This window comes from Chlorocebus sabaeus, chromosome 15 (genome assembly GCF_047675955.1).
Source record: "Chlorocebus sabaeus isolate Y175 chromosome 15, mChlSab1.0.hap1, whole genome shotgun sequence".
NCBI classification, from domain to species: Eukaryota; Metazoa; Chordata; class Mammalia; order Primates; family Cercopithecidae; genus Chlorocebus; species Chlorocebus sabaeus.
The window spans coordinates 48,996,602-49,024,137 of NC_132918.1; the positions used below are offsets into that span (position 1 = coordinate 48,996,602).

The 27,536-nt window shown below is 39.8% G+C and overlaps 1 protein-coding gene and 1 pseudogene across 20 annotated transcripts in view; both read left to right on the forward strand.

Moving 5' to 3' along the window:
- The window catches only part of TFDP2 (transcription factor Dp-2), a 191,378-nt gene that overhangs the window by 87,147 nt on the left and 76,695 nt on the right, over positions 1 to 27,536 (forward strand). For 2 of the 20 annotated variants that reach the window (XM_073023550.1, XM_073023549.1), the window contains exon 1: positions 21,262 to 21,650. The exons of 13 other annotated variants lie outside the window; for them this stretch is intronic. Coding sequence is in view for 2 of the 7 variants with exons in the window: in XM_073023541.1 (XP_072879642.1) it covers positions 21,157 to 21,187 (31 nt within the window). In the remaining 5 variants the exon portion in view is untranslated. Of the gene's footprint in view, positions 1 to 21,016; positions 21,188 to 21,254; positions 21,651 to 27,536 lie in introns of those variants that run through there. 5 more of the 20 variants (XM_073023543.1, XM_073023545.1, XM_073023541.1 and 2 more) reach the window with 5 other exon arrangements.
- Positions 378 to 7,854, forward strand: LOC140713480 (large ribosomal subunit protein eL19-like; annotated as a pseudogene).

Here is a 27,536-nt window from a genome sequence, read left to right on the forward strand (position 1 = left end):
TATGGAATAAGAGGAAAGGTTTATTTTTGTTTCATATGAATATCCAATCATTCCAGCAACAAGTAGTGAAAAGATTATCATTTCCCATAGAATTGCTTTGTACCTTTGTCAAATATCAATTGACTATATAATTGAGGATCTGTTTCTAGATTCTTTTCTGTTCCATTGAAGTATGTGTCTATCTTCATGCCAATACCGTACTGTCTTGGTAGCTCAGTGGTTCTCAGTGAAGGACAATTTTGCCCCTAGGGGACATTTGGCAATATCTGGAGACCTTTTTCTTTTTCTTTTTTTTTTTTTTTTGAGATGGAATCTCACTCTGTCTCCCAGGCTAAAGTACAGTGGTGCAACCTCTGCCTCCGAGGCTTAAGCAGTTCTGCCCCATCAGCCTCCCGAGTAGCTGGGATTACAGGTGCATGCCACCACGCCCAGCCAATTTTTGTATTTTTAGTAGAGATGGGATTTCACCACATTGGCCAGGCTAGTCTCAAACTCCTGATCTCAAGTAGTCCACCCACCTTGGCCTCCCAAAGTGCTAGATTACAGGCCTGAGCCACCACGCCAGGCCTGGAAACATTTTTGATTGTCACAACTTGGTGGGTAGGCAGGAAGTTTGCCCCTGGGTAGAGGTAGAGGCCAGGGATGGTGCTAAAGATTCTGCAGTGCACGGGAGAGTCTTCCGGAACAAAGAAATAGCTGGTCCAAAATGTCAGTAGTGCCAAGGCTGAGAAACTCTGCTATAGCTGTATACTAAGCCTTAAAACCAGATAGTGTAATCTTTCAATTTTGTTATTTTACAAAGTTGTTTGAGCTATACTAGGTCCTTTGCATTTTATATAAATTTTAGAATCAACCTTATACACTTCTACAAAAAATGTCTGCTGAGATTTGATTAGGATTACATTGATCTGTAGATAAATTTGGGAAGAATTGACATACTAACAATTTTGAATCTTCTGATTGATTGATTGATTGATTGATTTTTGAGATGGAGTCTCGCTCTGTCGTCCATGCTGGAGTGCAGTGGCGTGATCTCAGCTCATTGCAACCTCTGCCTCCCAGATTCAAGCAAGTCTCCTGCCTCAACCTCCCAAGTAGCTGGGAGCATATATTTATTTTATTTTTATTTTTTTGAGACAGAGTCTCACTCTGTCGCCCAGGCTGGAGTGCAGTGGCGTGATCTCGGCTCACTGCAAGCTCCGCCTCCCATTTTCACACCATTCTCCTTCCTCAGCCTCCCGAGTAGCTGGGACTACAGGCATGTGCTACCACACCCAGCTAATTTTTTGTGTTTTTAGTAGAGACAGGGTTTCACCATGCTATCCCAGATGGTCTCTATCTCCTGACCTCATGATCCGCCTGCCTCGGCCTCCCAAAGTGCTGGGATTACAGGCGTGAGCCACTGTGTCTGGCCACTAGGAGCATATAGAAAGGCTAAAAGAGACAGAGAAGAGAAAACAGGGAACTAAAAGCAGTTCAGTGTCACAGAAGGATAGGTGTCTGGGATAAGAGTAAAGATGAAAACAAGAACCATTATCATAAAGGACCTTTTTTTTTTTGAGATGGAGTTTTGCTCTATCACCCAGGCTGGAGTGCAGTGGCTGGATCTTAGCTCACTGCAAGCTCTGCCTCCTGGGTTCAAGCGATTCTTCTGCCTCAACCTCCCAAGTAGCTGGAATTACAGACGCTTGCCACCACGCCCAGCTAATTTCTGTATTTTTGGTAGAGATGGGGTTTTACCATGTTGGCCAGGCTTGAACTCCTGACCTCGGCCTGTGATTGCCCGCCTCGGCCTTCCACAGTGCTAGGATTACAGGTGTGAACCACCACACCCAGCCTGAGTCTTCTGATTTATAAACATGTTTTTTCTCTCCATTAATTTGTCTTCTATAGTTTCGGCAATATATTGCAGTTTTCATTGTATAGCTCTTGTAAATATTTTGTTAGATTTATCCCTAAATATTTAATATTTTTATGCTATTGTAAATAATGTTTAAAATTTTTAATATCTGATTTTGTTTTGTTGGTAGAAGATAGAAATACAGTTAGTTTTTGTATATTGACCTTGCCGCCTGTGACCTTGCCAAACTCACTTCTAGTCCATTTTTATAGATTCTGTAGTATTTTCCATATAGGCCAATATTTTGTTTGTATACAAAAAAGTTTCACATATTCCTTTCTTATTTTATACCTTTCATTTCCTTTCTTGACTCATTACACTGGCTGAGCCCTCTAGTTCATTGTCAAAGTAGTAAAGGTGTACATCATTGTCCTGTTCCTGATTTTAGGGGAAAAGAATTCAATTTTTTTTTACCATAAGGATGATTTTTAGCTATGGGTTTTCTATAGTTTGATTTTTAGCATTTTGAGTAAGTTCCCATCTATTCCTTGTCTGCTGAGAGTTTTTGTCATAAATGATTGTTGAATTTTGTTAAATGCCTTACCTGCATCTATTGAAAATGATAGTGTAGTTTTTCTTTTTTATTCTGATGATATGGGGAATTATATTGATCGATTTCCCAATGTTAAACCAACCTTCTATCATTCATGGGTTAAACTCCACTTAGGCATATGTTGTCCTTTTTATATATTCTAGAATTCAGTTAGCTAAAATTTCATTTAGAATTTTCGTGAGTGTTCATGAGGGATATTGGGCTGTAGTTTACTTATAATGGTTTTGTTTTGTTATTTTCTTTGTATGCCTTTTCTAAAGTACCTTTTAACCTTAGTCACCATCTTACTTTTGCTCACTATTTTCAGAGGATGAACACTTTTTATAAGAAGTCTGTGTTTTGAGTGCTATATGCCGGGAACTACAAGAAGCCCTTCATATTCATTATTTCATATAATCTTCAGAACCTTCTTGCAAGATAGGTGCTATTATCATACCCATTTTAGAGGTGGAAAAAATGGAGACTCGGAGCAGTTAATTAATTTCCCAAGTGATAGAGGCAATTCAGATTAAGTCTTTCAGGCTGGGCACAGTGGCTCATACCTGTAATCCCACCACTCTGGGAGGCTGAGGCAAGAGGATCATGTGAGTCCAGGAGTTTGAGACCAGCCTGAGCAACGTAGTACAACCTTGTCTCTACAAAAAAAATTTAAAAGTTAGCCAGGCATGGTGCCATACTCCTGTAGTCCCAGCTACTGGTGAGGCTGAGGTGGGAGGGTTGCTTAAGCCTGGGAAGTCAAGGTTGTAGTGAGCTGTGATTGTGCCACTGTACTCCAGCCTGGGCAAAAGAGCGAGACCCTAAAAAATAAAAAATCAAGTCTTTCAGATCAGAGGTCGAAAACAGCTCTGCATTTATATCTTTCTCTAGAAATCTTTTATTAATCTGAAATATTGACAAAACTAGGAGGAATTTAGAAAACTATACCTCTACTAATCTTTTTTTAAACTTTTTTCTCTTTTTTTGATTTTTTTTTCCTTAAGACAGGGTCTCGCTCTGTCATCCAGGCTCGAGTATAGTGGTATGACCTCGGCTCACTGCAATGTCAGTCTCCCAGACTCAAGCAATTCTCCTACTCAGCCTCCTGAGCAGCTGGGATTACAGGTACATGCCACCATGCCCAGCTAATTTTTGTATTTTTAGTAGAGAGGAGGTTTCACCACATTGTCCAGGCTGGTCTTGAACTCCTGGGCTCAAGAAGTCAGCTCACCTCATCCTCCCAAGGTGCTAGGATTACAGGTGTGAGCCACCACACCCAGCTAATCTCAGAGCACCTCTCTGTGCTAACTGGTTTTAATATTCTCTGTGTGCTTATTTTTCAGTTTGAGAGTATCTAATAATTAGCATATTAGGGCCAGGAGCGGTGGCTCATGCCTGTAATCCCAGCACTTGGGGAGGCCAAGGCAGGTAGATCATCCGAGGTCAAGAGCTCAATTTCAGCCTGGCCAACGTGGTGAAACCCCATCCCTACTAAAATGCAAAAATTAGCTGGGCATGGTGACAGGCGGCTTTAATCCCAGCTACTCGGCAGGCTGAGGCTGGAGAATCACTTGAACCCGGGAGGTAGAGGTTGCAATGAGCCGAGATTGCGCCACTGCACTGGAGCCTGGGCAAGAAGAATGAAACTCCGTCTCAAAAAAAAAAAAAAAAAAAAAGTATATTAGTTCACTAATTTGTAAGTTTTATCAAGCACACGTTATTGTGGATTAACTTGTATGTTTCTAATTGGATATATCAACCTAAAATGAAGAAACAGAGGCAAAACTAACATAAATGGATAGTTTATTTGGGCCAAGCTTGAGGATTACAACCTGGGAACATAGATTCAAGTTGCCCTGAGTATACACTCCTATTAGCAGCAGTTACAGATGGAGTTTGAAAGGCAAAATAGGGGGACAGGGAGTGGACTGTACAAAGTTGTTAGGAATTCTCACTGGTTTACAGAAATAACATTAATTAGTGATTGACTATACATTGTTAACCTATAAGGTGTGGATTATAGTGTTATTATAATTCACACCTGCTGTGGATTATTAAGCTAATTTATGGCTACTTGTGGCAATAGTAAGCAGTTTCAACAGATGAATACATAGCTCAAAGGAGGGGAGTAGGCATGATTGTAATCTCATTTTAATGTCTATCTAGGCCTGATATTTAAAAGGACTTGCATTCCTCGGATAAAAGTTATTTTCTCAGTTGCTACAGTGCTTCAGTTTAAACTTCACATCTATTGGAAGTCTTTCAACTTTGTTAATCTGGATTAGAGGTTCCTTGAGAGAAAATGCCATTTTCTTTTTTAATATCCTGTATTTAATGTGCTCAATAGTATCAGTAGGCACATTTCTGTTTATGTAAGATTGTAGTGTGGCTTAAGGCAGAAGAGGGGCAAGAGCACACGAGAAGCTATCTCTTCCACTTACCTGCCTTTCCCAGGTTAAATGTGTGCTAGATTATTTTCAGACCTTTCGGGCTCAAAAAATCAACTGGGAAGCCTGAGTTTAGATGATAGCTAGCTGGTGGGACCCAACTTAATTTTCTCTATTATGCTTCGGTCAAATTTGGGAAAATACACAAAAAAGCAAAGCTACAAATAGAAACTGGGAATGCGGATTAAAATGTGCCAGGCAACAGGAGGAATTTCGATGAGTGATATGAAGATGAGTGAAATGAAGATAGATCTCTGAGACAAAATAGCTGGGACAGGCAGGAGAAAGGTAGATTTCTACCCTTCTCTACCTCATACCTATAAATTTAAGGAAGTGGGATCTTTACCAACCAGAAACTTGGCAGCTTCCCACCAACCCCATGTTGCAACTGCTATCTGCAACAACCAGGGCTCTTTTTCTCCCTCCCATCTCTCTTATCATTCATTACCTCCGTACTTCCCTTGGTGACCAGAGCACTGTAAAGGCAGTGGCAGAAGTGGATTTGTTGGGGTACGTTTTCAGATGTGATGAAGTAGTAGTGAGAAGGGGCAAAGAGAAAATCCATGGGAGCGATATGCCTTTTCTCAGGCCCTACTTTAGACAGACATACAGATTAAGCTTTTTATTATGGAAAATTTCAAATATTTACAGAAGTAAAGAGAACAGTTTAATAAACCAATCACCGGCTTAATCAACTCTTGGTTAGGTCCTGTTTTTGACTAGGGAAGAATTATATTCGGTTTCAAAGTATGTAGGATTAGATTGTCAATCACATGCACATGGAACAAGACAACAGGGTCAGACGATCTTCCTTAGTTTATCAGCGCCATAGTAAATCTGGGATCCATACATTAGATACACAAATTGACTTCAAGTCATGACAAACTGAATTGGTGAGCAAAATTCTGTTATCTAGAGAGTATATAATTTTAATTTGATCATCAAAGGGATCTTTAATCCCCCAAATAGATGAGAGCCATAGTATTATGTGACTGCTCAATACTAGATCTGGCATGTGCAGATAAAGTTTAAAGTCAGGCCAGGCATGGTGGCTCACACCTGTAATCCCAGCACTTTGGGAGTACCCAAGGTGGGTGGATCACTTGAGATCAGGATTTTGAGACTAGCCTAGCCAACATGGTGAAATCCCATCCCTACTAAAAAAAAAAAAATACAAAAAATTAGCCAGGCATGGTGGCATTCGCCTGTAGTCCCAGCCACTTGGGAGGCTGAGGCAGAAGAATCCTTTGAACCCAGGAGGTGGAGGTTGCAGTGATCTGAGATACTGCCACTGCACTCCAGCCTGGGCGACAAAGTGAGACTTGGTCTAAAAAAAAAAGAAAAAAAAAAAATTCAAATAATACCGAGGTGGACAGATACCACCTAGAATTTACTTTTTTCTTAGCAAACACCAAACCTGGATAGATTTCTCAACTTTCAGATAATTGGCAGAAATTTTTTAAGGCATCATGGGGTTTATTAAGAAATTCTTCAAAACACGACCAGGCGTGATGGCTCACACCTGTAATCCCAGCACTTTGGGAGGTTGAGGCGGGCAGATCATGAGGTCAAGAGATCGAGACCAGCCTGGCTAACATGGTGAAACCCTATCTCTACTAAAATTCTAAAAATTAGCTGGGCATGGTGGTGCACACCTGTAGTCCCAGCTACTTGGGAGGCTGAGGCAGGCGAATCACTTGAACCTGGGAGGCAGAGGTTGCAGTGAGCCGAGATTGTGTAACTACACTCCAGACTGGCGACAGAGTATGACTCTGTCTCCAAAAAAAAAAAAAGCCCTTTTGCTGCTGCGGCCGCAGCCATGAATATGCTCAGGCTTCAGAAGAGGCTGGCCTCTTCTGTCCTCCGCTGTGGCAGGGAGAAGGTCTGGTTGGACCCCAGTGAGACTAATGAAATCGCCAATGCCAACTCCCGTCAGCAGATCTGGAAGCTGATCAAAGATGGACTGATCATCGCAAGCCTGTTGACTGTCCATTCCCGGGCTTAATGCCAGAAGAACACCTTGGCCCGCCGGAAGGCAGGCACATGCGCATAGTAAGCGGAAGGGTACAGCCAATGTACATTCAACGTACAAGCGCAGAATGCCAGAGAAGGTCGCGTGGATTCTGCGCTGGCTGCTTAGAAGATACTGTGAGTCTAAGAAGATTGATTGCCGTATGTATCACAGCCTGTACCTGAAGGTGAAGGGGAATGTGTTCAAAAACAAGCAGATTCTCATGGAGCACATCCACAAGCTGAAAGCGGACAAGGCCCGCAAGAACCTCCTGGCTGACCAGGCTGAGGCCCGCAGGTCTAAGGCCAAGGATGCACGCAAGCACCGTGAAGAGCGCTTGCAGGCCAAAAAGGAGGAGATCAAGACTTTGTCCAAGGAGGAAGAGACCAAGAAATAAAAGCTCCCCCTTTGTCTGTACATACTGGCCTCCGTGATTACATAGACCAGCCATTTAAATAAAACAAGCCTTTATCTCCTTGCAAAAATAAATTAGCTGAGCATGGTGGAAAGTGCTTGTAATCCCCAATACTTGGGAGGCTGAGGCAGGAGGATCGCTTCAACCCAGGAGGGGGAAGTTGCAGTGAGCCAGGATCGCACCACTGCACTCCAGCCTGGGCGATAGAGTGAGACTCAGTCTCAAAAAATAAATAAATAAATAACAAAAATAAGCATCGTCGGGCGTGGTGGTTTACGCCTGTAATCCCAGCACTTTGGGACGCCAAGGCGGTTGGATCACCCGAGGTCGGGAGTTCGAGACCAGCCTTACCAACAAGGAGAAACCCCGTCAGTACTAAAAATACAAAAAAATTAGCCAGGCATGTTGGCCCATCCTTGTAATCCCAGCAACCCGGGAGGCTGAGGCAGGAGAATTACTTGAACCCGGGAGGTGGAGGTTGTGGTGAGCGATCGAGCCATTGCACTCCAGCCTGGGCAACAAAAGCGAAACTCAGTCTAAAAAAATAAATAAGCATCTAGGCAAGAAGTAAAAAGAGACTGCTACAAAAAGGTATACATAAAATTCGCCACAGATTTTCTGCTGCACTATTAAATGGTAGGGAAAAAAAAAAAAAAATAAACAACCCGGGTGAGGCACAGTGACTCACGCCTGTAATCCCAGCACTTTGAGAGGCCGAGGCAGGCGGATCTCGAGGTCAAGAGATCAAGACCATCCTGACCAACATGGTGAAACCCTGTCTCTACTAAAAGTACAAAAATTACCTGGGCGTGGTGGCAAGTGCCAGAGAAGCTGGCAGTCCCAGCTTCTCAGGAGGCTGTGGCAGGAGAATCGCTTGAAGCCGGGAGGTGGAGGTTGCAGTGAGCCAAGATCATGCCACTATACGCCAGCCTGGCGACAGCGAGACTTCGTCTCAAAAAAAAAAAAAAAGAAACACTATTTACAGTGTTATTAGGAAAAAGAAAATGTCTTACTAGCAAAAGACAAATAATAAGAGAGAGTGTTGAGCAGTGAACATAATAGAGTAACAAATATAAGACCACTTTTTAGTAATTAGAATAAAAATGAATACGTTAACATGTAAGTTTAAAAGATAAACTCACGAATTGTCAAAAACCATATCTAAGACTCACATTACCTGATTTTTGAGGCCTACGATAAAGCTGCAATAATCAAGATAATGTGTTATTGGCAAAAGAATGGACACATATATCAGTAGAACAGAATAAACAGCCCAAAAATAGACTCACCCAAATGTAGTCACCTGATCTCTGAAAAAGGAGCAAAGACAGTTTAATGGAGGAAAGGGTTTTTTCCAGCATATGATGCTGGAACAATCGAAGTCCATATGCAAAAAAAACGAACCTAGGCATAGACCTTATACCTTTGACAAAAAATTAACTCAAAATGGATCATAGACCTAAATGTAAAATATAAAACTATTAAACTTCTGGAAGAAAAATAGAAGAAAATCTATGTAACCTTGGGTTTGGCAATGACTTTTTAGATACAACACCAAAAGCATGATTCATGAAAGAGAAAACTGATGTTGGTGTTCGTTAAAATTAAAACTTCTTGTATTAGTCCATTTTCATACTGCGATGCAGAAATACCTGACACTGGATAATTTATAAAGGAAAGAGGTTTAATGGACTTACAGTTCCACATGGCTGGGGAGGCCTCACAATCATGGCAGAAAGCAAAGGAAGAGCAAAGGCACGTCTTACATGATGGCAGGCAAGAGAGTGTGTGCAGAGGAACTGCCTTTTATAAAACCATCAGATCTTGTAAGACTTATTCACTATCATGAGAACAGCATGGGAAAAACCCGCCCTCATAATTCATTATCTCCCACCGGGTCCTTCCCATGACACATGGGGATTAAGGAAACCACAGGTGAAGATGAGATTTTGGTGGGGCCATAGCCAAATGATATAATTTCTACTCTGAGAAAGAAAGATACTGTTAAGAGAATGAAAAGACAGGCCATGGACTGGAAGAAAATACTTTCAAGATACATTTGTGTTAAAGGACTTTGTGATGTTAGTCAATTGCAAAGTTTTGAAGCAGTGCACAAGTCAGCCCTCACTTATGACGTCAGTTGCAAGTTCAGAGGTTTCCAGAACTACGTTTAGGATTGATAATTCACTAGGAGAACTGACAGAACTCATTGCAAGCTGTTATGCTCACAGTTACGGTTTATTACAGCTGAAGGAGACAGATTAAAATTTGTCAAAAGAAAAGGCACATAGGACAGAGTCCAGGAAAGTATCAAATACAGTTAGAAACCCCACAATACATTTTTAGTGATTGCTTTAGAGTCTTGATTATCTTTTCTTTTTTTGTTTAAAGGTCTTGCTCTGTCATCCAGGCTGCAGTGTAGTGTTATGATCATGGTTCACTGTAGCCTCAAACTCCTGGGCTCAAGTGATTTTCCTCTCTTAGCCTCCCAAGTAGCTGAGGCTACAAGTGTGAGCTAACATACCCAGCTAATTTATTTTTTATTAAAAAAATGTTTAGCCGAGCATGGTGGCTCACACCTGTAATCCCAACATTTTGGGAGGCCAAGTTGGGCGGATCACCTGAGGTCAGGAGTTCAAGACCAGCCTGACCAACATGAAGAAACCTTGTCTCTACTAAAAATGCAAAATTAGCTGGGCGTGATGGTGGTGCCTGCCTGTAATCCCAGCTACTCAGGAGGGTGAGGCAGAAGAATCGCTTGAACCTGGTAGGCAGAGGTTGCGGTGAGCTGTGATTGTGCCATTGCACTCCAGCCTGGGCAACAAGAGCAAGACTCTGTCTCAAAAAAAATTTTTTTTTTTTGGTAGAGATAGGGTTTTGCTGTGTTATTCAGGGTGGTCTCAAACTCCTGGCCTCAGGCAGTTCTTCTGCCTAAGCTTCCCAAAGTGCTGGGATTACAGGCATAAGCCACTGAGCCTACCATAGAATATTAGTATCTTTTGAAGTGATTAAAAAGAGAAAAGATTTTCTTCCAGTCTAATGATGAGAAAAATGAAAGAACAGTTATTTTAAAGCCCCTAACTGATATTTCCAACATCTAGGTCATAAATGAGTCTGGTTCTGTTGATAGCTTTATCTCTTGGTAAAGTGCATGCTTGTGTGTGTGTATGTGTGTTTTATTTTGTGTATGTCTTATAATTTTTAGTTTAATGGCAAACATCATGTATACCAAAACAGTAGAGACTGAGGTAGATGGTATTTATGTCTGGATATAGGCACACCTCTCCCATCAGGCCAATTGCCTATGACATTGAGTCAACCTAGTCTGGAGTTGAGGTGGATTTGTATTTTGATGTTGGTATCATTATGTTCAGTGTACTTGGGCTGCTGTTACCTTGTACTTGGAGCCTGGGGTAACAGATCGTTTTTCTTCAGTGTTCCTGTTCCACTGTTGGCTTTCCTCAGTCCCATCATGCCTGTGTCACAGAGGGGGAGTCTTTGTTCATATCCTTGCCCCTTCACTAGTGGTTGACTGATGCTGCTTGTTACACAGTGCTAGGCTTATGGTGGTGTCATAGGTGGTTTTCTGTTGTCCTGGGTCAGCCTTAGCTTTTGGCAGTCCCTGTTCATTTGAACCTCAGGGGTGGTACTTTAATCTGCCCTTTCCTGAGCAGTAGAAAACCTCTGCTTGGCATCAGAATCCTGGGCCAGTGAGGATTCTCTGCTTCTTGCCCAGAAACAAGATGTTTGCTTCTACCTCTTCCCCAGCAGCAGTAGGGTATGTGAGAGGTGGGAGGATTACTTGAACTCAGGAGGTCGAAGCTGCAGTGAGCCATGATAGTGCCACCACACTCCAGGCTGGGTGACAGAACAAGACCCTGTCTCAAAACAACAACAACCCAAAAAACTGTCAGGGTCATCAGGAACAAAGCATAGCCAATAGCCAAGAAGCTGTCACATAACAGAGAAGACTAAGGAAACCTGATGACTAAATGTAATACAAATAAAAAAATAAATATTGACACTATAAGAAAAAATAGGGCAGCAGAATGGGTAATTCACAGGAGAAGAAATGCAAATGGCTAATAAAAATATGAGTATGAATTCAACCTCACTAGTAATTAAACTGCAAATGTAAATGACAAAAGCTGATTTTTGCCAGTCACATTAGCAAAGGGTTGTTTTTGTTAATACTGGCATTTGGCAAGGTTGTAGAGAATATGGGAACTCAGAATGATACAACCTCTCTGGAGGATAATTTGCACAGTACCATATCAAAAGGCTTAAAATTATACAAATTATTTGACTTAGCCATGTCTCTGCTGTTGATTTATCCTAATAAAGTAAAGGAAGATCTGTGGGAAGATTTAGTCAAAGGGTGCCTATCATGGCATTGTTAATAATAATGAAAAATTGGAAGCAGCATGATAATTAACAGTATATTGTGATATTCTTGTATGGTGGTATTCTGTAGATATTAAAAGTTAAACAATTTGTTAAGTTCAAAAAATTTAACATGTATGGTGTGATCCTCTTTTTCGTAAAAAAAAAAATGTAGTATAGAAAGACTCAATACGTGTACACAGAACATTAATTGTAATTTTTGGATGATTGAATTCTAGATTATTTTTGTTTCTTCCTGTGTGCTTTTCTATATTTTGCAGTTTTTTCTGACATGAGCATGTGCAGTATTTTGGACAGCATATAAAAAGCTATTTAAAAACAAAATCTTTTTCCTCTATCAGTTAGCAAAGATTCTTAAAATTATTACCTTTGTGCCGGGCGCGGTGGCTCAAGCCTGTAATCCCAGCACTTTGGGAGGCCGAGACGGGCGGATCACGAGGTCAGGAGATCGAGACCATCCTGGCTAACACGGTGAAACCCCGTCTCTACTAAAAATACAAAAAACTAGCCGGGCGAGGTGGCGGGCGCCTGTAGTCCCAGCTACTCCGGAGGCTGAGGCAGGAGAATGGCGAGAACCCAGGAGGCGGAGCTTGCAGTGAGCTGAGATCCGGCCACTGCACTCCAGTCCGGGCTACAGAGCAAGACTCCGTCTCAAAAAAAAAAAAAAAAAATTATTACCTTTGTTGGCAAAGGTATGAGAAATTGGTATTTTTATTTTATATCCACTTCTTATTCTATGTCTATTTATGGTTATCTTCTTATCTACAGTATTTCTACTTATTCTTTTTTATTTTTTTATTTTTTTGAGACGGAGTCTCGCTCTGTCGCCCAGGCTGGAGTGCAGTGGTGCAAGCTCGGCTCACTGCAAGCTCTGCCTCCTGGGTTCACGCCATTCTCCTGTCTCAGCATCCCAAGTAGCTGGGACTACAGGCGCCTGCCACTGTACCCGGCTAATTTTTTGTATTTTTAGTAGAGATGGGGTTTCACCGTGTTAGCTAGGATGGTCTCAATCTCCTGACCTCATGATCTGCCTGCCTCGGCCTCCCAAAGTGCTGGGATTACAGGCGTGAGCCACTGCACCTGGCCCTTTTACTTCTTCTTTGTGTCTACTTCTGTTGGGGATGAAAATCAGCAAAAGCACTCTTGGGAAGCAAATTGGTAATAAATATCAAACCCCTTAAGATAATTTATATTCTTTCACTCAGTAGAAAGGCTTTTGGGGGATTTGTCATTAGAAAAGAATCAGAGATGTGGGTGGAGACATGTTTATTACATGATGATGTATAACTGCAAAATATGAAGACTGTAAATATCCATTTAAAAGGGAAATAAAGCATGACACAACTGTATAGTGGAATATTATGCATTCATGATAATATTTACAGAATATTTATTGATGTCTGATAATCTTGCTCCTTAATCTTCTGCTCAGAATGGCATCCATGATTCTGTTTCTTTCCCCCATGTTTTTTACTGCAGTCCCAGATAAGAAAATAAGAACTGAATTCCCTCTTTTATTTTGTATAAACAACCACAACTAGTAAATTACTTTTCCCCCCGCAAAACCATTTCCTTATGTGTATTTGTCTTCCTCAGTTTCAGTGTATTTGCTTTACTTTAATTATGGATATTATGTGAACCTTTGCACAGTTCTGTTTTTCTGCCTGATCTTCTCCCTGCTTTTACCATGGCTGAGACCTCTTCACCTTCTAAGTTGCAATTTAAATAGTACTCAGAGAGGTCTTCTTGGACCACCTTATCTATAATAAAAGAGCATAAAATGTATTAATAATATCCCTTTCCATCTTTCTAATGCCCACTAGTTTTTTTCATTGCCGTTAACACAGTTGATGATGTTTTTGTATTTATTTGCTTGTTTATAATGTGTCCTCCATTAGACTGTAACTTCCTGAGGCTAGGAATTATATCTTCACAAGTATATTTTTAGGTCCTCTCCTAATGTCTGGCAATGTAAACAGTCAGCAAATATGTGTAGATTGAATGAACAAACTAAATTTTGCAGTTTTGATGGTAGCTTATTGAGAATTTATCATGTAACTTAGTTAAAAGTTTTTATACAAAAGTTATTCTTAAAACACATTTATTTTAGCTATATTGGTTTTGATATTTAATGTATTTTGTGTAGGAATATAGAGGAAGAAGTTAGGTTACACTCGAGGCCATAGAGAGTCTTATAATGAGTTGAAACTACCATTGGATGCTGAGGAGTGTGTAGAATTTGAAGAGACAAAAAAGAGGGGAAAAGACATTTTGAACAAGACTGCCCCATGAGTATTTTAAGACAGGACAGCAGGAATATCTTTAGCATGTTTGGGAAAACATTACAGAGAATTGTAGGTGACTGTTGGAGCTAGTTGCTGGTAATTATAAACGGAATGTTACTAGTTACAAAATTTCATCTAGGTCTAATCATAAAGAGCCTGGAAAGAAAGCCAAGGTAGTTGGAATATCTTTTGTATTCAGGGGAGTTCTTTTAACAGATGTGAAGCTACTGAAGGTATTTGATCAAGTGAAGGTCGCTTTTCATTTATTTATTTGTTTAATAGATACTTATTGAGTGTATGCTGTCTACTACGTGGTCTTCTAGACGAGGAGGGTACAGAGATGGAATAGGAGGGCTGGAGAGGTAAAAACTGGCTGTGGAGGAACTCACAGACTACAGGAAGTGAGAGACATGCAAATTACAAAGGGCTGTGATAAATGTTATAATAAATGCACATCATCAATACTGTGGGAACTCAAAATAGGACCAGGTCTATTCAGGTAATTGTGAATATCTTAACCAAGGAGGTGACATTTTCTATGGGTTTTGGAGGATAAGCACTAATTCACCAGGTGAAGAAAATTCTGACCTTAGCAGTAAGGTCATAGACCGTTCAGGGAATGGTAAATAAGTCATGCAGCTGGAATCATGGAAGGTGAGCCTAGAAAAACAGTTACCCTAAAACAGTTACCCATTAAAGACCTTGTATTATCTATTTAATAAGGAACCATCAAAAGTTTTTATATAGAGGACTGAAGCGATCTTTATTTTTTTCCCATCGAGAATAGTTTATTTGGCACAAATGGGCTAGTATATGCCGTGGAGAACAATATTAGGCTTTAGTAAGCTTTTTGATTAAAATCTCATTGAATTCATATCTGTAATTAATACCAATAGTAACCAAGTATATGGACTTTGAGAAGTCAAGAACTTGATTAGTATATTAGTCCATTTTCACACAGCTGATAAATACATTCCCTAGACCTGGCAATTTACAAAAGAAAGAGGTTTAATGGGACTTACAGTTCCATGTGGCTGAAGCCTCACAATTATGCAGGAAGGCAAGGAGTAACAAGTCATGTCTTATGTGTATGGCAGCAGGCAAAGAGAGGAGTGCTTGTGCAGGAAAACTCCCCCTTATACTAACCAGCAGATCTCGTGAGACTTACTATCACAAGAACAGCACCGGAAAGACCTGCCCCCATGATTCAATTACCTCCTACCAGGTCCCTCCCACAAGACATGGGAATTCAAGATGAGATTTGAGTGGGGACACACCCAAACCATATCAATTAGAATCTCAGTGTTACCACTTGCTAGCATTTATACAAGTTATTTGATGTTAGTAAGCCTCCATTTTCTCATCTCTCTCAGTGAGGCTTATGAGTGATTTGTGGGCTCTTTTGACCAAGGAAATGTAATGAGGTTGCTGTTAGATGGGGGAGAGAGTCAAATGAGACTCTTCATTAGACATACTATTGTCTCAGTGTACTCTGAGTACTGAGTGAAGATAGACCTTGAGACAGCCATAAAAAGATAGAAATTTAATCCATAAAGGCAATTAGTTCAAAGTAGGTTTTTGTATGGCATGCTTAAAGATTTGGAGACAGGAACTAATGAAAGTTTTTAAACAGCAATCCATATGTTCCACTTTTCCCAGACAGCTTCTAATTATTTATAGTGTGCCCCTTTCACTCCTAATGGTAATTCAGTCAGTCACCTTCTGAAACAGCAGTACAGCAAAAGAGATGGCTGGGGTTGAGCCATTTAGAATACAAGTAATAAGAAAAAAATAAAGGAACCACTTCACAAGTGTCGGGGTGGAAACAGAGAAGGAATAGTCTTTATAAAAGCCAAGAGAAGGCTGGGCGTGGTGGCTCATGCCTATAATCCCAGCACTTTGGGAGGCCGAGGTGGGCTGATCACAAGGTCAGGGGATCGAGACCATCATGGTTAACACGGCGAAACCACATCACTAATAAAGGTACAAAAATTAGCCAGGCATGGTTGTGGGTGCCTGTAGTCCCAGCAGCTGCTCAGGAGGCTGATACAGGAGAATGGTGTGAACCTGGGAGGCGGAGCTTGCAGTGAGCCGAGATCACACCACTGCACTCCAGCCTGGGTGACAGAGCGAGACTCCGTCTCAAAAAAAAAAAAAAAAAAGCCAAGAGAAGACAGTTGTAATAGTATTAAGAAGATGGGATTTGTAAGATCAGCAAGGCCAGAATACAGCAAGCCTGTGGAGCATAAGCACACATTATTAGATTTTTCAAGGCAGAGCTCATTGTCTACTTTAGACAACACAGTTCATTTGAGCAGTTGGATGGAAACCAAATTGGGTTTTTGTTTTTTTGTTTTGTTTTATTTTTTGAGGATAAGGACTATGCCTTGTTTGTTTTTGTATCTCTAGTGCCTAACACAGTGGTTATGTCAGAGGTACTTGGTGCATTTTTGAAGATTTAATAATTAATAAATAGTTGGTACAAAAGCTGAGATAGTGGCTATAGATACCACAGTAAAAAATTTTGGTGGTTAAAGAGAGATGGGAAGTAGGATGTTTTTAGTTTGGTTAGCAGTTAGAAGGGAACAATCTCTGCATTTGAAATGTTAAGATGAACTCAGTGGAAAGAGAAATATTAAAGTTTCTAAAGAAGGAAGTAAGTTTGAAAGCTAAAGCCCTTGCTGCCTACAAAAGACCCTTTTGCAAAGTGGACCCTCCTGGTTCAGTTATCTCACCCTTTGGGATTCTGTGAGCCGGTTGAGCCAACTAATTCCTCTCACGTTAAACTAGTTTGAGTTCGATTTCCGTCCCTTATAACTAAACAAATACTTGAATTTGGATGAAGTATTCTGACTCTAATGCTCATGCTTTCTCCACTATACCATATTTCTTCTCTAAGGCTAAAGGTATTATCTCCAAAATTTTGTCCCTTCCTAACTTGTGAGGTCTTTAGTGAACTATTTCTGTCCTCTCTAGAATCTTTGCTTTCTTTCTCTCCTATAGGTCCCTCTCCACATAGCTTGTGTAGGCCTCCCTTATCTTTGTGAAGCCTTCAACTTAATTCTGTGGGCCCCACTAATCTGTGATAAAGCATGCATAGGGGTTTTGGTAGAAGATAAGGTTAACACAGGTAAATTGGGGCTGGGGCTATATTGAGAAAAATTTGGATTACTAATTTAAGTGGTTTGCCATTGATTTCTAGATCAGAGATGTTTAATAGAACTTACTTCAGTGATGGAAATGTTCTGTATCTACAGTGTTCAGTACGGTAGCTGTTAGCCACATGCAGCTCCATAGAGCACTTGACATGTGGCTAGCATGACTGAGAAATCAAATTTCAAATTTAATTTTATTTATCTATTTTTATAAGACAGAGTCTCGCTCAGTTGCCCAGGCTGGAGTACAGCGGTGTTATCTTGACTCACTGCAACCTCCGCCTCCTGGGTTCAAGTGATTCTTCTGCCTCAGCCTCCCAAGTAGCTGGGACTACAGGGGCCATGCCCAGCTAATTTTTTTAATTTTAGTAGAGATGGGGTTTCACCATGTTGGCCAGGCCAGTCTTGAACTGCTGACCTCAGGTGATCTACCCGCTTCAGCCTCCCAAAGTGCTGGGATTACAAGCATGAGCCACCGTGCCTGGCCGATTTTATTTAATTTTAATCACTTTAAATTTAAATGGCCACATGTGGCTAAGGCTACCATTTTGGATGGTATAGCTGTAGACATCAGTTGTATTTCTCATTTTGTTTTGTTTTTAAACTATGAGAATGATATATGTTAGAAAAAAGAATTGGAAGCAATGTGGGCATTTGGGTTGTGAGGATGAGGGAAGAAGAAAATCACTTTCTGTTCTTGATATTAATGCCTTTAACAAGGGTGAGGAACCTAGGAGGATGAGTGGGTTTTGGGAAGGTAGACAGGAAGTTCAATACTGCAGAGGCTGAGTTGAGATTATGGGATATATAAACAGAGATGTCCAATAGGTATCTAAATAAGAATTTACAGCAGAACAGAAAAAGCCAGGGCTGGAAATATAAATTTCTGTAGTCATCTATGTAGAGGTGATAAAGCTATGGAAAATAGGTAACATCCTCTAGAGTGGGAGTGTAGATCTTGAAGAAAAGAGCATCGAGCACAGAACTCAAAAAATGTGCATATTGAAAAAGCAGAGCTAAGCATGGTGGCTCACACCTGTAATCCCAGCACTGTGGAGGGAGGCAGGAGGATCACTTGAGCCCAGGAGTTCAGCCTGGGCAACATAGCAAAACCCTGTCTCTACAAAAAATACAAAAATTAGCCGGGCATGGTGGTGCACACCTGTGGTCCCAGCTACTTGGGAGGCTGAAGTGGGAGGGATCACCTGAGCCCAGGAGATTGAGGTTACAGTGAGCTGTGCTCACGCCACTGCACATCACCTCCAGCCTGGGTTACAGAACAAAACGCTCTCTCTCTGAAAAAAAAAAAGAGAGAGAGAGAAAAGAAAAAGTGGAAAGAGGAAGAGCAGCAGGCAAACATGAAATATGAAATATTTACTATGCATTGTTTTTAAGAAATTGACACCTAACCATGCAAGTGACAGCAGAAAGTTTTTACTTTAGGTTTAGTGCTTGTCAGGAAGATTCAATATTTTACTTGAAAATATAAATATAGATGTAACATAGCTAATTTCTACTACTTCATTATATAGATCTGATAGATAGTTTTTATTTGGCCAATGCCTGCTAGATATACCTATCATTACACTATCACAGTGTCATTTCTGCCTATAGAATCATACATGTGTCTGTTAAATGGGCTTAATATTTGGGCAGATTGCCAATAAATGTCGCAAACTCCAAATAATTTATAAACCTAGGAGAATGTCTAGCTACCTTTGGTGTCTTCCAGATAATCAATAGTTGTAATTAATGATGCTTAAATGGATTTTCTATGTAAGTTTAAGGAGAAATTGTTTGACACGACCTATATAATCTGCATTTTTATCATCTGAATGGGAAGTCTTATTACTTTCCCCACACTGTGTCATACACTTGCAGAAGAACATAAAAGGTAGTGATTATGCTACCTGCCGAGAAAGGCATCAGAGCGGATTGAAGGGTGTAGTATGAGTAAATAATTTGAGACCGGAGAAAAGGCTCTAGAAAGGAAGGCAAGCATGGAGAGGGAAACTTGGAGGGGCAGGTTGAAGTTCCGATCTGTGGAGTAGACAGTAGATAATAGGTTGCCTAGCTCAGTGCCTGATACATAATAGGTGCTCAGTATTTACTGAAGGAAGGAATGGGAAAAGGAGAATTCATCCTGCAAGAATAGTAGAATCCTACTTTGGTCCCACCTTATTTTATTTGTCACTTGACCTCAGTTATCACATCTTTCTGACCTTGGATTGCTGTTAGGTTTATTGTTAAAACATACAGTAGATAGTTTATATTTTAACTTGTAATTATTGTCTAGCTCTGGATGATGGGAGGGCAGGGGGATGCTCTTCTATTTGGAGATATGGGAAATATACTTGAGTACTTGAATGTTTAATTTCCTTTTGTTTTAAGACTATAACAGAGTAAATGTGACCATATCTAGCCCCTGAATATTCTGGTCTTGGGTGATGTAGGTGAGCACTTCCAGCTGATCTGACAAGTTAGAGGTGTACACTTATTTTCTCTGTAAGAAGCATCATCTGGTAAGATGATCAAAAATGGTGTAAAGCAGGATGGGGAGTTTAAAATTGTTTCCAAATGTGGAAATATAAATGAATATAAACATGTAAGATTTTCATACACCAAACTGATCAGATTCTGTGTAATTTCCAAGTTTCTTTTTTCTTTCAAAACTCCTCTGAAATCTGACTGTCCACAAAAACTTAGTTTATAGAATTTTATCTAATTTATTTACTCAGATATTGCACTGACCTCACATCCTATAGTGAAAACAGATTTTATTATAAAATCTGGAAAGATAGAGGGCCATATAGGTTGTATTTTCAGTTTTGTTTATACTAACGTGTGTTTACAACCCAATTTAATTTACACCCTGTATTGTATTATTGTTGTCATATCTCTGTATGTGTGTAAGTATAATATGTGTTGGCAAAGGAAAATTTTGAGTCAGAAAAAGCTCTCTGATCTATTTGATTCAGTATATATTTGAGTGTCTAACAGATGCTGTTTTAGACACTGGTGATACAACACTGAACAGAGCACCAAATACTTTGCAGCATCTCCTGGAGCTGTTGTCAAGACATACTTTCTAAGGGGAATATTTCAGAATAGGTGATAACTAATCAACGAAGGAAAAGTACCTTAGTCATCTAGGAGAGTTATACTTAGAGTGAACTGAAATAAACTAAGCTCACTAAAGACAGGGATTTTTTGTTTGGCTTTTGTCTGTTGCATTCACTACTGTATCTCCAGGGCCCAAAATAGTGCTTGGCTCATAGTAAGTATTCAGCAAATATATGTTGTTGATTGAAGTGTTTGTTTTGAATTTGTGTAATCAAAGACATGTACCTTGGTAAATCATCTTTACATCTTGCTAGTTGAAAATTGTATCTCAGTTGCTTTGTTTTTAATGTTACCTTGCTTTTTGTTTCTACTTGTGCCATACATCAGGATTCTGGAAAAGCTTATTAATATTGACAGTCATATGGTTATCTGATACAGAAAAGAATAGATTTGGAAAGGAACTTAAGAGGTCATCTTTTGTTCAGCTTCCTGCCTAGGAAAACTAAGTAAGATGATTAGGTATGTATATTTAATTAGTCATTTTAAAAAAAACCAGGACAACATAATTGGGTTCCCTCTTGAGAAAATGGAGAAAGGTACTTAACCCTAGCTATAAAGGGACTAACCTGGAAATTTTAGAACTTCTGTGTGGGAAAGTGAAAAAAAAAAAAAAAGCACAACTAAGCTGCTCTTTGTTGATATCAGAAATGGGCCTGTCATTCATTTTGGCATTGAAGCATAGCCTCCTATCTCAGGGGGCAGGACTGTGACATTTTTTTTCCTCCCACAAGAGCTGGACAGTTATTACAAGTTCAGAAAGCCCCGACCAGTGTTTCAAGAGTTTCTCCTCCTTTTTCCCCCTGAAACTCGTGGTGCTTTTGCTCTGCTTTCAAGATGCATTAAGTCTCCTGCTTTGTGACTGCTCGGGAGCCAGCAGATACTCTGATATGTATAATTCAAATTATGCAGGTCTCACGAGTAAGTTTAATCTTATTTTTTAAGTTAGTTAAAATGCAAGTGATATTTAGAAAAATGTTAACTTGTAGTTATTTCACCCCTTTTACTTTAAGCATTTTTATCACTTCTCAGCCTTTTGGCTAAAATCAAGTGTGTACTTTAAGCATTTTTTAAAAATAAAAATATCCTTTTAATTTAATAAGAAAGCAGGGTTCTACATAGAAAAGCCACTTCATCTAAGACCTGCACTTTTAATTTCTTTCGAGATGTCTTGGTTGTAGACAGTATTCATATGTCTTTTGAAAGCCAGTTAACTAAACAGTTTTCTTGAGCATCTTTTTAGTTTTACTGAGAAGTATTTTAAATTGAGCTTTTCTGAGCTCGATTGCTTACGTCTGACACAGTCTCAAGTTTCCACTGAATGGTAACAAAGACTGTAGAGTGTTGTTGGTACTGCAGTGAGAGGCATGCTTCCTTAGACCAGGTAAGAGAGATCAGTTTGTTTCTTACTGCTGGGTGAGTTTTTACAGCGCTTATTTTATATTCTTTAAACAGCAGCAATATTAAATTGGTAAATAGCCAGGAGCACGCTGATTTCAAGACGTCCTTGCTTGTTGCAGACAGAAAAACTACAGGGTTATGTATGGGGGCTGGAGCAGGCGGGGGTGGGGGGGAGGGGAAGAGTTAGTTTATTACTCAGTTACTTATATAAATTAATTAAAATGTGAAAATAATTCTGGAGCTCAGTTTTCTTAATTCGGAACTAAAGCAGCAGTTGAGGAAATCAGTAATTTTAAAGGTCCTTCATGACTATTACTTGTGAAAGCAATTCAAAGGATAGTTTTTACTTTCATTTTTTTCCCCAGTAGTTAATAAAATAAGCTTTGCCTTTAACTAAACATTTTTTCCACTTATGAAAACTTTTAAATTGCCAACAGCAAAATATACTTCCCAAGGATCCTTGGAAATCAACCTGACACTTGAAAAATATTTCAGCTTTTATAGCTGTTTCATTCCTTTTTTTCCCTAGTACATTTTTCTTAAAAGTATTTGTGCTTTGAAAATGTCAGCTGTATTCTAATGAAGCTTAGGCATTGTTTGCTCATAAAGGGGCCGGTGCATTCCACTGCTTTATGGTTTATTATGAGGCACAGTGTGAGAGTGTGGGTGGCACCATTTGGTGTCTGCCTCTTGGGGTAGTGACTGCCATTATGTTAGCCTTGGACTGGCAAAGAGAATATAGCATACAAGATGCTATCTGAATCTAGATACTGAAGAAAATCTTACCCCTAAACAATTCTTAATGAGCCCGGAATATGTGACAACTTGATTGAATTGATCAGTTCAATTATACCCTTGAAGTTTGCATTTTAGTTACAACATATATTCTGTTAGACACATGTCTTATTTTTTGATGTATAATAGCATTTAGTCATTCTTTAAAGTTCAGTAAGGAAGTGAATGTTTCTAAACTATGATGTTTTTAATAGATACAGTAAAATTTTAAATAATGCATTTACTTAAAGTTTTAAGGAACTTAGTGTGGGTGGGGAGCAGGAGTGGGAGAGGGAGAGGGAGAGAGGAGGTCAGGCAGAGAGCCTTTCTTCTTTCAGTTAGGAAAGCCCTGGTGAAGAAAAAAAGCAACAGATGTTTCTTCTGTTACAATTGAGGTTGTTTCATTCAAAACTCAGAGTAGTTGGAATGGGGAGAGGAGGTCATAAATCTGACTTAATCAGTGAATAAATAAAATTTAGTCATTTAAAATTTATTATTTTATATTCAGGAATTGAAAGTCATAGAGTAACCAAATGAATGACATACCCTTTAAAGAGGCATTTTTTTAAAACTTTAAATATTGCCTGTATAATTAATGAAAATGTGAGAAAATTAATTTTAGTGAATTTCACTTAAGGAAAAATTCATAATCATTAGACTTTTTTTTTTTAAAAGCCTAAGCCATCTAAAATATAGAGGAAACACTTAGTTGCAAAAGTTTATCACTAGACAATAGGTACAAAAATCTCAAAATGAAAATAAAATGTGAAACATCAGTTACATATGTTGATAGATCATTTCATCTTCTGTGAGAAGCATGAAGCTTATTCCTAAGACCTTTGAATAAGAAATATGGGAGTAAAATTTCGGTTTAATTGACATGATATGTTGCAGTTTGCCTCAAAAAAGAAAGATAATAAGCTTGGATTGGTTGCTAATCGAAAGAGGAGAATGTTTATCTGCTGGAAACGGTAGGAATGAAGACTGTGGAAGCATTGTGCGTATAATGAAAGCAGTTAAAATTTTGAAAAACAGTTTTTGAATTTTTGGAATTCATAATGAGGAAGGTGAAAACCTTTCCTTTTACAAGTGACACAAAGAAGTCCCATGCTGTTGTATAATGTGCATTTATACACATTACAACTTTATTCATTTCTTAAGTTTGCGCTTGAAAAAATCAGTGCTGAACACCAGCTGTTTCACATATGAGGCACTTATTGAATATTTGCCATACCCTACACTGGAAAATTAATAGTAATTTATAGTAGCCAATAAATTTTTTGAGCTATAGTTTAAAATTTGCATACGGATTAATTATTGTACAGTTTTCTAAATAATTGGCCTAAGGAGAGAGAAGACTGGAAAATATATCAACATTCAAAGAGATTATTAAAAATTCCTCTTGCTCTTAGCTAAGATCTGTGGACTTATCTGAAGGTTGTTTTTTTTTTTTTGAGACGGAGAGTGCAGTGGCGCCATCTCCGCTCACTGCAAGCTCCGCCTCCCAGGTTCACGCCATTCTCCTGCCTCAGCCTCCCGAGTAGCTGGGACTAAGGGACTACAGGCGTCCGCCATCTTGCCCGGCTAATTTTTTGTATTTTCAGTTGAGACGGGGTTTCATCATGTTAGCCAGGATGGTCTCCATCTCCTGACCTCGTGATCCGCCCTCCTCCGCGTCCCAAAGTGTTGGGATTACAGGCGTGAGCTACCGCGCCCGGCCAGAAGATTTTCTTTTCTTCAAATAATGATAACCACATTTACAGATTTTTAAGTTGGTCTTTTCTTTTTTTGAAACGGAGTTTCACTCTTGTTGCCCAGGCTGGAGTGCAATGGTGCGATCTCGGCTCACTGCAACCTCTGCCTCCCGGGTTCAAGCGATTCTCCTTCCTCGGCCTCCCGAGTAGCTGGGATTACAGGCATGCACCACCACGCCCGGCCTTTGAAGTTTATTGAATCATTTCAATTAAGATTCAGATTCTAAAATTTCTCTGTGTGCATTTTGCTTATCTTAAGGAATAGCAACATGTAGTGGTTGAGTTTTTTCTCTCTAAAATAAGTAAAACAATTTACATGGACTTTAAAATGGATTTACAAACTATAGATTTGCCTAAATAACTTTTTTTTTTACAATTCTGATCAAAGAATAGAAATTTTGATGAAATAGACAGCCTTAAAAGTCACTCCACATGTTAATACGTAACTGTGATAGCATCATAGATTGTGATTATAAAAAATGTGTGTCACTTACAATTATAAATGTAGACATGACAATAAGTTACTTAACAAGGAAAACAATATCAACAGCAGCAACAAGGAAATAGTTTGGATTCCTAGCCCTTCAAATTGAGAAATGAAGAACAAAATCAATTGAATGATTTTAAGATGAATTCCCACTGCCTCTGTATGTGTAAATTATCTTGGAATTATTGAATGTGTGTTCAAATTATGGTTGAGAAGAGTGCATTCGTTTTAGCATATATAGAGTATAGAACATAGAGAGTATAATTTTCTATTGTATTGTAGATTTATACTCTATATATGAGAAACCAAATCATTCAAGTTTGTTACCTGGAAATTGGTGGGGAGTGTCTGAAGGAAAAAACAAACAAACAAAAACTTTTCTAATTCATCTGCCATCTAGAGGTAATTCCTTATTTGTCTTTAATAAAGACTTCCACTCATAATCAATTTAAAGTTAAGTCTTTTTTTTTTTTTTTTTTTTTTTTTTTTTAAGACAGAGTCTCGCTGTTGTCGCCAGGGCTGGAGTGCAGTGGTGCAATCTCAGCTCGCTGCAACCTCTGCTTCCCGGGTTCGAGCAATTCTCCTGCCTCAGCCTCCCGAGTAACTGAGATTACAGGGCCCGCCACCATGCCTGGCTAATTTTTGTATTTTTAGTAGAGACTTGGTTTCACCATGTTGGCCAGGCTGGTCTCGAACTCCTGACATCAGGTGATCCGCCTGCGTGTGCCTCCCAAAGTGCTGGGATTACAGGCATGAGCAATCGCACCCGGCCTTAAATTAAATCTTTAAAATATATACTGAAAGACTTCAGCAGTGAAGTACCTGTGGTTCTTGCTTTTTGTATGAACTCTTTAGCACAAAACTGAGGTCTTAGAGGAACCTGAGCCTTACCTGTTTATTGTAACCCGATTCAGAATACCCAGAGAATCAATGATTTAGCCTTTTTTTTCTGCCTTACACATACATATGCAACTAGAAGTAACAGCCACTTTGAAATTTCTCGTCTCTGGAGTGGAATAAGAGGGGAGATGTGCCTGATGCCTATATTTCTCTGAAGAGAAAACGTTTTACATTGTTTAGGAGCAGGTAGACCAGTATGAGTATGGTGCTTTGAGTGTATTATGAATTAACTACGTTTTGTGAACTGATCCAGGAACCTGTCGTGTAATTATGTTGTTTCTTTCTACCAAGTTTCAAGAAACCAATTTTCAAATGAATGTTTACATGATAACTCTAAAGCTGGAGGCTATTAACCAGGGACTTTGGTTTTCCACTTTGCTCACTGGTGAAAATTTGGCAACTCTTGGCAATTTCTCTGACAGAAAAATGAGCAGACCACTAAGTGAGCATTTTCTATGTGCCAGGTAGACACAGTAGAACTTATTTATAAAAGTTTGAAAAATCTTTTAATGGGCTGGGCATGGTGGCACATGCCTGTAATCCCAGCACTTGGAGAGGCCGAGGTAGGTAGATCACTTTAACTCAGGAGTTCAAGACCAGCCTGGGCACATGACAAAATCCTGTCTCTACAAAAAATACAAAAATTAACTGGGCATGGTGGCACACACCTGTGGTCCCAGCTACTGGGGAGGATGAGATGGGAGGAAGGTCAAGGTCAAGGCTGCAGTGACTGGAGATCATGCCACTGCACTCCAGCCTAGGCAACAGAGTGAGACCTTGTCTCAAAAAAAATTTTTAAATCTTTAATGGATAAATTTTTAATACAAAGAGATTTTGTTGTCATCGATGTCTAACTTTAAGATTTCTTAGGCCAGGCGCAGTGGCTCAAGCCTGTAATCCCAGCACTTTGGGAGGCCGAGACAGGCGGCTCACGAGGTCAGGAGATCGAGACCATCCTGGCGAACACGGTGAAATTCCGTCTCTACTAAAAAAAATACAAAAAACTAGCCGGGCGAGGTGGCGGGCCCCTGTAGTCCCAGCTACTCTGGAGGCTGAGGCAGGAGAATGGCGTGAATCCGGGAGGCGGAGCTTGCAGTGAGCCGAGATCACTGCGCTCCAGCCTGGGCGACAGAGCGAGACTCCATCTCAAAAAAAAAAAAAAAAAAAAAAATTTCTTGCATTTCACAATGTGATTTAAATGTAACTTCAGTAATAGCCCTGAAGTAGAATATATTGTTGAAATTATAATATCAATAAGTTACTGCAGTTTTGAATGAGCTACTTAGTGCATGGTATTATAAAACAACGATCCCGTTTTTTATTTGCTAAGGAGAAGAACTGCTTTGGAACTCTTAATTCATGGGTGGTGCTTGGGCCCTTTGAGTTTGTATCCTAAAGTTTTACATTTATTTTAAGAAACCCCCAGCCGGGCGTGGTGGTTCACGTCTGTGATCCCAGCACTTTGGGAGGCTGAGGCAGGTGGATCACTTGAGGTCAGGAGTTCGAGACCAGCCTGAACAAAATGGCGAAACCCCATCTCTACCAAAAATACAAAAAAAAAAAAAAAAAAGCCAAGTATGGTGGCACATGCCCGTAATCCCAGCTACTCAAGAGTCTGAGGCAGGAGAATCGCTTGAACCCGGGAGGCAGAGGTTGCAGTGAGCTGAGATCACACCACTGCACTTCAGCCTAGGTGACAGAGCAAGACTCCATCTATAATAAATTAAAAAAACTTATTTTAAAAACCCAACCTTTTTTTCTGTCTTTTTTTGGGGTGAGGGGGAGGGCGGGGATGGAATCTCGCTTTGTCGCCAGAGTAGAGTGCAGTGGCGCGATCTTGGCTCATTGCAACCTTCACCTCCCAGGTTCAAGCGATTCTCCCGCCTCAGCCTCCCAAGTAGCTGGTACTACAGGCACATGCTACCATGCCCGGCTGATTTTTGTATTTTTACTA